The 12,123-nt window shown below is 34.5% G+C and overlaps 1 protein-coding gene across 1 annotated transcript in view; it reads right to left on the bottom strand.

Annotated features, from left to right (window-relative positions):
* Positions 1–12,123, bottom strand: part of cngk (cyclic nucleotide-gated potassium channel) — a 67,708-nt gene that overhangs the window by 26,255 nt on the left and 29,330 nt on the right. The window contains exons 20-23 of the mRNA XM_081719024.1: positions 11,884–12,000; positions 10,185–10,284; positions 6,147–6,293; positions 1,881–1,943 (exon numbers count right to left, since the gene is read on the bottom strand). Of these exons, the coding sequence (XP_081575150.1) occupies positions 1,881–1,943; positions 6,147–6,293; positions 10,185–10,284; positions 11,884–12,000 (427 nt within the window). The remainder of the gene's footprint in view (positions 1–1,880; positions 1,944–6,146; positions 6,294–10,184; positions 10,285–11,883; positions 12,001–12,123) is intronic.

Below are 12,123 nucleotides of genomic sequence, written 5' to 3'. Positions count from 1 at the left end.
ACTGATGGTAAAAGAGAACTCTTTGATAGTAATGAGCAAAGGTTTGTTTGGAGAAAAAAGGGCAAGAATTTCATGAATAGAACAGCTCTCCAACCATTAAGCATGGGGTGGGGGGGATCAATCATGCTTTGGGATTGTATTGCAGCCAATGACATGGGGAACATTTCATGGGTATAGGGAAGAATGGATTCAATAAAATTCCAGCAAATTCTGGAAGCAAATAACACCATCTATAAAAATGCTGAAGTTGAAAAGATGGCTTCTACAAATGGATAATGATCCTAAACACACCTCAAAATCCACAATAAACTACCTCAAAAGGTGCAAGGTGCAAGCACAGTCCCCCGATCTGAACATCATTAAAAAATTAGCTAGGCCTCAAAAGAGCAGTGCATGCAAGACGGCCCAGGAATCTCACTAAACTGGAAGACTTTTGCAAGGAAGAATGGATGAAAGTCCCTCAAACAAGAATTGAAAGACTCCTGGTTGGTAACACAAAGCGTTTACAAGCTGTGATACTTGCCAAAGGGGATACTACTAGGTACTAACCATGTAAGGTGCCTGAAGTTTTGCTTCAGGCCCTTTTGCTTTTTTGTTATTCTGAAAATAAAAAAAATGTTTTGCTTAAAATACAAAAGGAATGTGTCACCTTTTAACTTTATGCCTTTTGGAGATTATTTCATCTTCAACTTTCTTAAATGTTCACAGTAACATATATTTTGACCAGGGGTGCCCAAACTTTTGCATGCCACTGTAAGCTTCAGAGGTTTATGTCTACAAATTCTCTCTCTTGGCCCCTGACATAGCCCCACCACTTCTGAAATGGTTGATTTTGTCCCCAACAATTTTTAAAGTGTACTCTGAAAATATTTTGCTTCAATCATTCAATAAATAGAAAATGTTGGACAGAACTTGTGTAATATGTAGTAATTTTCTCAACTACTGACAAAACGTTTCAGCCTCTTGGCCTTCATCAGTATGCTTGTAACATTCAAACCATTAATCCACTTATATACTGTGTTAAAGGGGCACCCCCTTTGGCCACGTCATAACAAGGTCACAAGGCTTTGACATCATCAATCGTATTAATATCCTCAGTATTTTAAAATGATGAATACACATGAGCATATAAGGAATGTTCTAATTCCATCAGGAGGAATGTTCTTTAACAGTACATCTAACATGGTACGTGAAACATGACACAATGATCAGTAACAAGACATTGAAAACACATCGCTTAAATACACAAAATTCTAACAGTACACACTTGGAAGGAAGGAATTTCCCCATAGGAATCTTGTACCCATTACCTCTGAATGCGGTGGATATTTTTGTTCTCCCCCCCCCCCCAACTGAACCTAATTAAAGTCAGCCCTACAGGGGCTCTTTTTGTCCACTGTCATTTTGGGTTGCACATAGGTAATCACACATTATATGTTAAGAAGAAAAAAAAAATCACTGGACATGTTTGTAATGTCTTTCAGTGAATTGTGAAAAGTTATTTTTAAAAATAAGATTTTTCTTTCACACTCTCTCAGGTTGAACTGAATGGACACAATTCCCTTTGTTTTCTCCAAAAAAGAACTGCTGCTAGTTCGGACTCCAATATATTTTTTAAAAGCAAAATCAAATTACTGCAAGACCTCTGCATTAAATACTAAGACGGCAATCAAATAAACTGGAAATACCTTTCTGTTATAATAGATATGTTTACTTGAAATCTCAAATATTCAAAAACTATAACCTGATATCCTAACAGATCATTATGTTGAATAATCTGTTATCAGCCTGTTTAATCTGACACAGATAATGCTTTGATTAATTATTAAACCAGATTTGGTGCTTGCCCTCATGAAATGGGGAGAATAAAAAATAATTACCTCTCCAAAATACATTCCCTTTCCATACAGACCAAGAATTTCTGAGAGTTCATCATTTAATACCTGCAACACAATGACAGAAGAGTTCTTAAATTCATTCAAGTCATTTAAAAAGTTGCATCTCTGTGTAATTTAATTTTATCATATAAAGTGCATTATAGGTGTAGGATTACCTATAATATCCATTGTGAAATTAATAAATGATGCATACCACTTTGTAAAAACCTAATTCAAATAATTAATACTGAAAAAAACTATATTATGCACATTGCTTGTATAGCTGATGAAAGACCCCAGTCTAAAATTGCTTCCTTGGACCTTTTGATTTTTTTTTTAAAATCAAACATTGATTTTAAGATTCCAGTAGAGGTGAAGTACGTAGATTTGGTGGCTGAGGTCAAAGAAGGTGAGTGGCAGAAGCAAATTAGACCAGCAAAGATAGGTGTTAGGGGATCTGTAGCAAGGTCTGCCACACCATTGCTTGTGCAGTTCAGCATTAGAGGCAGTAAATTAAGAGTAGCTGTGAAGGAGTTATCAGAAGTAGCTGAAAGGGCTAGTCAGTGGTTATGGATAATAAAATATCAGATTGGTTTAGGTAACGCACCATAAAAGTGGAGTGGCTGAGGTTGTCATGATATTGTGTAAAGTGGTAGATCCAGATGGAACTGTTGTGTTGTGTAATTAAATCCTCTAGGCACAGTTTTTGGAACGTTCCCATTCCAGATTCAGCATATTTTCTAACATCTAACTGAGGTTTAGCTACCGGAAACCTGCTAGATAGCAGGTTAGCTTTACAATGTATGTTGATGAAACCTACACTTATTCTGAGCCCGGTTTTTGGAATAGAAAATCCTGAGTTCCACAAATTCTGAGTTAACAGACCTGAAGTAGACGCTAAACCCACTTTCTGGCAAATTCTGACAAATTCTGGAATACCCTGGGCCTCAAATCAGTGGTGTAGTCAAGAATTCATTTCAGGCCTTGTGCCTTTAACCGAATCACAGCCATGATGATATCCAGTATAACAGCAGTAAATCATGTGATGGGCCCAAATGCTTAAACATATTCAGCCAACTTTCCATATGTAACATCAAAAACAACTTTTTTTGCAGAAAAAAACCCATTTTTTTTCAAAAACCATGATTTTTGTCTAAAGTAAATTGAGTTTCTTATTCCAGAGGGCTTGTTTTTAGGTTGTATTGTATTATTTATATTGCTGATGATACTGATGAGTTTAACAGTGAATTGGGCATGTTCCGTTTTCTAAATTGTATGTACACATTTACATGGTCTTTGCGATAAGAATAGCTGTTTCCATTTAAGCATTTAATTAAAATTGCTTAAATGCTTAAAAATGTTTGTTAATATAGGAAATGGAAACAGAAATTGTTGGTAAAATTCTACAAATGTCACAAAATGTTTATCCAAAAAAACTGCACTGGAAACGTTTTTGTTGGGAAAAATAACACATTTACATCATGTCAGTGTAGCAGGTGAGACAGCTGGCCCCACCGTCTTCCTAGTCTTTCCTGGTTGACCTAATGTTCAGTGATAGTGAGATATATTATATATATTCGGCACCACACTCACTGACAGTCATAACCTGGTCGTATCACTTTTTAAATTACAGGTAAAGGTCCAGGAATGTAATATGCTAGATTTTTTTTTTCAAGAGTCTGTGAGTGATTGGCAAGCCTCTCAGTTTGTATCTTTGAACAATTCACCTAGCAAACAAGAGCCAATTTTCAAGCCCTGAGCTAATGCCGATTTGGCTATGACCTAACCTGTCAGCGAGCAGAAAATCGGGGTTAAAACCATATAGTGTGAACTCAGCATTAACTTGCTTATTAGGGTTCTCATTTGTTTGCTTCTTTCACTACTCATTGACCTATCTGGTTTTGCTATCTTCTGGCTTCACATTGTTTTGACTTATTAGGCCATTTTGAACAGAGCCAATAGCAATATATTGCCAAAATGTTAATGAATATTATTCTCCCCTTCAATAAAATGCATTCAAAACTACTATGCTATGTTTAATTCAAAACTACATAGCTATTTGCTATGTTTCTCAATGAGCTATACATTTTCCATTCTAATGTATGTATTTTTAATACTTATAAATGGAAAATTAAGCTGAAACTTATCTCTTACTAAAAATGAATGCTTATTATTATTTTTAGCATTATTAATTATTATGACTTCATTAAAGGAAACAATTATGATGGGTGTACTGTAATAAAATGAGTGGTGTGCAATGATTAAATACGTTTTGCAGGAAAAACCCAGGTATTCACAATATTTGTGATGAACAACAATTTGGGTCATCAAGCAAACTAGATTATTGGTTTAAAATTAAATATAGATTCTAATTTTTGACCTTTAGGACAAGGGGAGTATGCAGAATGTTATGACTTTTGTAAGTCACTCTGGATAAAAGCCTCTGGTAAATGCCGTAAATGTAAATGCTCGACAACAAGAGTGTTAACATGACATATTTCCAAGTGAAACTGGGAAAAGGTATGGGCAAGCTTGGTTTTTGATTAGATCATGAAAAGAGGGATCTGAATGCTAGCCTACACTCAATTGTGAATGTTGTTAACAGTTCTATCTGGTCAGTAGTTAGATGCAGAATAATAGTTTAATAAGAGAGCAGTGCCATAGGGTATGTGTATACAAAATGATTGTAGCTATGTGACAAAATTGCTGTATCTGTCAATAGCAGAGTGCATCTGAATTGTTGAAAATACTGGATAAAATGCCTTATCAAAATGTAATATTCTCCAGTACTCCACCTTCTACAAAATGTAAAAATGTGCCATGGTTTACCATAGGTTGCTACCAATACCATAGGGTATTGGTAGCAAAAAAAATAAAATAAAAATTCTCACCTCCTAGTCATGCAGCTGCTAACTGATATTAGTGCAAACTAGCCGGGAAAACATGCCATGATATTATTGGTTAATATTATTTTTTGCCCACTTTCAGTACATGATGACATAGCAAAAACGTCAGAAGCTACTTAGGGGCAAGTAAAAGTTATACTTTGACTAAAGAAGTTCCTCAGTTAAATGATTTACAATGAATGTGTAAGGGTTGGCACCAGGCCCAGGCCCATTCCGGCCACCAGAGGGAGGCCTAGAGTCAACCACACCACTAATCAGGCTTAACACCCAATAGCTGGGCTAGACTTTATATAAGCCCAGTGAATCAGTCATTCAGTGCTGGGTCTTTGCCAAAGTTCTGAGCCAACCTCCTAGCTGGTAACTTAAGGTATTGAGGGCTGTGAGCTCTTATGCTACACCCTACTTCTGTGGTGAGAGGGTGTCTGTGTTTTTACACGTCTCCTCTCCAATTTTCCCTCGAGTCTGTCTCTCTCCAGAGGCTTCCCTTAGCCATTCAAGTTCCTCCCTGTTTTCTGGTTTTGTTTGGGAAGTTTTAGTTTGAGTTTTCCCCAGTGTATCGGGGTTGCCGTTTCTTCCCCTGGCGCCCTTTGTTCTCCCTTTTTTTTTTTTTTTTTTTTTTTAACACGACCGAAGCTCTAACTGTTCAGCACACGGGCCTACCATTGTTAGAGTGTGGTTGCTCACCCAGTAGGCTGTTGGTATCATCACCCACCTGGGTTTGAGACCACCTTATAGAATGAATATGAATAATATTACAAAGGACAAAAGTTAATGATAAAGTATATTTTGATTTCAGGATGAATTTGCAAATACACATCTGAAGATTTTCAGCGCAAAATCATGTGGCATGAAAAAGGGGTGCTTGGTCTTTAGGCTGTATATTTGATTTTGGTTCACAATTTTAAATAGCTGTACCGAACAACCAATATATTGATTATATAAAAAGATTATGTAAAATATACATGTATATTGATTATGTATAATTTTAGGAAAGCAAAAGTAATTAGACATTGCCTTTTTTTTTTTGTTAATATCAAAAAGTTTTAATACAGAATTACATTTGGGGCAGTTTTCACACTGCTGTAAGATGAAATGCACTTGATTGTTTTGACACATTTGGTTGGATGTGAACAGCAAAGAGGTTTCTGTGCACTTGAGAACTGTGAAGCTCTCAAAATACAGTATCAAAGAGGTTGTGATTAAAATTCTTTGGTCATTTTTAACAATAAATACACTATAAACATTTGATCATATTTTTAGTCTACGCTATTACTGACATTGCTTCGTGATTTCATCTTCAAAATCTCAAGTTACTTATCACTGACCTATATGAAAAAGATAAGCAGTACTATATCAGCAGTACCTGACACGTTCCTCGTCGAATACAAAAAAGTTCTCGTGTTATAGTTTCACTGTACTGGATGATTTCTCCTCTGGGAAAGTAGTATATCACTGATGATGAAGCAAGGTCTCCTATAAATGGTTGTCCAGCCTGCTCAAAATATGGAATCTGAAAAGGGTTAAATATTATAAAATGAAACATTGGGTTGTTACATTGCCTAAAACAGTAGTAGTAATAGTAATCACAGGCATATTTAGTTGCTAGATAGCTGTGTCACAATCAATCAAGTTTTATTATGATTTCTAGACTTCAAAAAAATTTGCTAGACAATTTGGATTCTACACTTTCTTTGAATTGTGATATGACAGCAGAGTGGTATCTGACTTTCATTATTTCAAATTCTGACTTTCATTCACCATTCAAATTAGTCTCAATGTTGTTACTATTCCATTAGTTTACTGAATAATGTGCTAAATTCATAAAACTTGACAGTAACCACACTCTGCCACACAAAATGTGCAACTAGATATCTGAAAACTGCCAGTTGTATAAAAATTTAACACATTTATAACTGTGACCCAAGATGTGAACTGGATGAGTGCAGAGATGACTTCAGTACTTCTTCTAAACCATGGCAGTGCAGCAAAGTTCTCTCTCCTCCGTCTGTATGTTTAGAATTTCTTGTTCTGTAGCACCTTTGCATTAATTTTGGCAAATGTTTGTGGTATTCTGAGATCCTTTTCAAGCAAGTCACCTTTCACTTTGTGTATTCCTACTATTACCAAACTAGGAGACGTCTTTAGTGCAATTGTTGGTGCTTTTTTTTCCCCCCTCATCAAAAGCCTGTGTATGGCTTAATATTTCGTTTCAACATTTGCATAAGACGTGCTATTGTGATTGGCTGAACCTTCAAAAAATGTACATCGTAGTCTGCATTAGTTTGTTTGGATTGGACAAAGGAATTGTTGCGTCATGGTCTGTTTGTCTGGATTGTCATTGGTTGTTCTTCAGGTTACTATTTTTTGGAAGTTCCTGACAGAACAGGAAGATGAACTCAATGATTATCGATTGGCGGATTTGTGTGATTTGATTTGTTGTCTTTGATTTCTTATTTCCTTAAGTCGTAATGATTGATAGATAAACGCAGGGTTTCAATGAGAAAAAAGCACCAACAACTGCACTGAAGATGTCTTCTAGGTTGGTGACGAAACGTTTGTAATCAAATGATCAAGCCCAGAGAACAGACCAACAACAAGAATAATGTTCTTCAAAAGAATGTTCTTAACCTGATCTATGTCTGGTTTCCAACAAACCACATACTGCCATAAAACCTTTTCCTGTAGCTACAATGGTTTACTGTATGCTTCAAACACCACCCTGAAAAATGAGGATATATTAAAACTGTTGCATGTGGAAGAATATGACACATGGAGATCATGCTTAGTATGAGTCCTTACTGAAAAATACCAAGAACTCCAAGAATATACACTCAGCACCCACTTTATTAGAAATATTTATTTTTAGAAATAAAAATTTCTAATACATTTAAAGACTGTAACACACATTTTGCCCTGGGTCCAGAGCAAGATCAATGAGAATTCACTGGAAATGAATTCTGGAAGTGTTCATTATGTAGATATGCAATCTTTACCAGGGGAAGAAGCAAATATCTGATTCAGTCTCACTGCTTTAATTCTATGTATTCAATGGTAAAGATTTATCAACAAATGACAGAAAACATGAAACTAATATTCAAACTGACATTCCAAAAGTGACATAAAACACACACAATGTGTATTTTTCATGTTATTCTGTACTCTCATATTTCCACCAAAAACATTTCAAGGCAAATGTATGATGGGTCTGGTTAGTTTATAGTCACGTCTTTACCAATAAGGTGACTGGTCTGCTCATTATGATTTAACTGGTGTGGAAAATGGGACGCACATTAAAGATAAATAGCAACATGATTTAAACAAGCATGAAAACTTGAGTGTAAAAGATGACAAACATCCTGCAGTAGACAAGTCTTCTCTAGTCAGAATTACAGTGATTTTAACATGAAAATTAAACATTTTTCTGAACATGAAATTAAACTACAAAGAACCAAAAACGTGTGGTTCAGGCAAGGAAAAAAGTACTATAAAACAGAAATAAGGCATGGGCACACTCTTTAGTTGATAATCATATAATATGGCTATCAAACACACTGAAAAGCAAAAAATGAATGATACATTTGACTTTAATTAGTGTTTATATGTATTGGGGATATTTTTAAATAACCAACAAATTCCACCTTAATGGCCTCTTATTCATATTTTTCATTATACCTTGAATTTAATTTATTTTTATTCCACTGTATAAGGTGGCTTGGAAAATCTGACTAAATAGCCAACTTCAGTTTCATGAATGACAGAATATGTTTACATTAAGAAATAATAAACAAATACAATCTGTGATTCACATGGCAGACATTTTATAGCTGTAGCTGTGTGTTTAGCTAAATGCTTTTTCTGCTGCTGCCATCCATGTTTGTTTCTGTACACATTGGCTGTTTTACTGGCATGGAGGACATTATGAAACAACAAAAATAAGCCTATATACCATTTTAAACAACGAACTAAATTAAACTGCAAAACTGCATGCAGCAACAAATGAAAAACAAGCTTAACTTTTAAATGTATTAGCTGCTTTGGCATGAGAAGAGCAGAAATTCTTGCATAACAAAAAAAGAAGAAGAAAAAAGTCAAATCTACAGGATTTACACTGATAGCCTACTTTACCTTTACCGTGCACATTTTCATCAATTTTTTTTGTGGGTTAATGAATAATTGATGAACTATTCTCTGATGGCTCAAAAAGAAACAACACATCAAAATAAATTGCTAGCTAACTGTGAAAGGTAAAACATAGAGCATTTAGGCATCCAACTGTAAACTGTAAAACTGATTAACAGATTGACTAGATATCTTGTCAAATGACAATTTTTTCAACTTTAGTGGTGGTTCAGTGGAATCTAACTAATGTTAGCTAGAAGGAGCGAGTTAGCTAGCTATAGACCAAGATTAGATATCACTAAACAACTGCAAATATAAATTAAAAAATTTACCTGACCATGGGATTGACAAAGATAGATACTTTTATTGTTACCTATTCTAACTAATGTTTCTTGCTTTCAATCTCAACAACACCACAGAGGAAATTTAAAACCAAACAGCGTTCATACAACCGTATATGAACTGACATTGTTGGATATTTCTGCTCGCAAACAAAACATTTTAACAGATTGACTAGATTGACTAGATATCTTGTCAAATGACCATTTCCACTTCAGTGATAGACAAAGAAACATTAGGTAGAAAAAGTGAGTTAACAAGCTATATAGCTAGTTAGTTATAGAGTACATATCTATAAGCAACTGAACTAGTCAGATTCTGAGTAATGTCTTGTTGATTAGCAATAAATTAAAAAGATTAACTGACAATGAGATTGATAAAGATACATCTTATTTTGTATATTGATAAAACACGTTATTTCTTTGAATAAGACACAGGAACGAAAATAAAATGAGCCTCCATATAAATAAGAGATTGTCATTCTGTTCAGTTAGCTGCTAGCTAGTTACATGGAGGTTACTAGTAGCTAACATATATATTTATCTATACTATATTTATATCTATATTTATCTAACTACATGGTTTTGATGCGCACGACAATGCAAAGTAAATTAAAGGTGTTGGCTCACTAGTGTATGATCTGGCTTCAGTCAAAAAAAGGTGGTTAACATGGGCTGGTGTATGCAAATTTTGTGGGCATAAATATTGATTAGACAAGCCTGTTACCTAACAGTATAGGATTTCTGGAATTGGTCCATTTTACAACCCTGTTTTGCTTATGTGGGATTTACATTTGTGGGATTTACATTTGATGGAGGTTCACAGTATGTCAGGTCCATGTACCAACTCTCCTTATTCAATTATGCCAAGGTAAATATAGCACCATTTAAAAAAGCCAGTATGGGCAGGCACACATCACACACTTATATCTTAAAGAACTGACCTTTGACAGTAGCTTTCCTCTCTCCTTTACAAGAACAATTTGCTGAAGTTCAACTGGTAAATCATGCATTATAAAAGGACCTCTTGGATGTGCTTCACCCCTGATAACAGTGAAGGCAGACACATACAATATTTTAAAACAAAAAACAATATGTACAACTATTGAAAATTATATTAAATCTCAGTTTCCAGACATGGATACATGAACCTATAGATTTTCAAAGTTGACTTACCACAGTATTACACTCTTGGATAAGGCAAGGCATAAACCATGTCTGGGAATCTGATCATTTTGATTTTAGGAAACAGTTACTGGAAATTAAACAATTTTAAAGCACTCCTGCTCTAATGACGACATATACTGCCTAATAAAATTTAGATTTCTGAGCATTATAAGTATCCTAGCATGATTACAGATTTGACCATCAATTGATATGAGCTAACTGGTTATTTTGCCCTCACGTTTCACATGACTTTGAAACAGAGGGCCTTTTGTTTAATGGACAACTTTTGTCTAAACAAAGAGATTCTTTTGTTGTCTAACCACTTGCACAATCTGAACAGAGAGAATTCTGTAATGGGTAATATATGTATGTAATATATAATTGCTGGACAAAATCATGTGATTATTGGCATATGATAGCTATATTAGCCAGAATGTTCAACATATTTCTGATCATCTTTAATGGACTATTAAGTAGCTGTCTAGCAGGTTTTAAAGTGTTTTCCCCTCAAATCTTTTTAGAATCATGAGCTAACAGGGAAATGCATACATGTTTAAAAAATCTATGTAAGTATTTGGGGCAAACAAAAAAGTAGGGTTAAAATCTGAGGGACAAAAGTATGTGTGCAAAACACAGAAGCCAATAACGTGTTAACATTTTCAAATATTTGAGAATTCCTACAATTTAAGTTTATTAGTTTTTAATATTGGCGTATTTTTCTGGACTGTTTTAAGCGAGTTAGGTATATGCAAGGTCATTAAATGAAAAATGTCAGTAAAAAACTAATAAAAATTACAAAATTGAGTTGTAAAACATTTGAAATTTTCAGTACAGTATTTGAGCTCATTGATATCATTCATCAGTTGAGAGTAACAGTGTATGTTACAATTCTTCCCAATGCTGAGAGAATTTTGTTCTAATTTTTGTATTTAATATGAACTAACTGAAACAGTCTCTCTTTAGGTTATTTGAGTTTAAACTGGTGGGGTTCTAGTGGTCTGATATACTTTCCATGAACAGATAATTGGGGGTGCATTTTTACATTCATGTTTAGCTTCTTCTTTAGCAGATTTTCTCTTCACCAGCATACCTTTTTAAAAAGTAGATAAGAAACATACTTTTTGCAATAATGTAATTGGTTTTGTCCATTTTGTATAGTACTGTTCATACTTGAGAACACTGTCTTGTTCTGGTTCTTAATATCATAAATGATAATACCATTTATCAACTTGGAAACAAATGGCAATAAATATAAATTCAGTTACTGCATTTTAATTATTGTAGCAGTACTTTAAAGCGTTATATACAGTAATATGTTATAAAGTAGAGAAATGAAGATAATACTGGGATCTGGCTTGTAACTTCATTAATGTTGGTAATATTTAATATTCTATTATACATTAAAATGTTATGGTTGCATTGTTTTGCTACAGTTTCTTCTAACCCAAAAAACAAAGCAACAACAAGAAGACTTACTGGTATTTTGTCCAAAGGAGACTCATGTATTCTGTTATTCTATTCTGTAAAGATATACTCATGTCTTCTTGTTCCATTAAAAGACTCATGGCTGAAAGGAGATTCTGAAAAGCCACCCTAAGGGGAGGAAAAGACAATGGATCACATGCATTTTGCATAAATACAGAAAAGTGTTTACCTTTCATCCAGAGATGATGACACCTAAGTTTGTCATACTCTCAAGAGGGAAGGGGTGGCCTA

This window comes from Electrophorus electricus, chromosome 8 (assembly GCF_041902795.1).
Source record: "Electrophorus electricus isolate QZ-2024a chromosome 8, ASM4190279v1, whole genome shotgun sequence".
NCBI classification, from domain to species: Eukaryota; Metazoa; Chordata; class Actinopteri; order Gymnotiformes; family Gymnotidae; genus Electrophorus; species Electrophorus electricus.
Note: the sequence above shows the minus strand (reverse complement) of the source record. Positions and strands in the feature narration are given on the sequence as shown.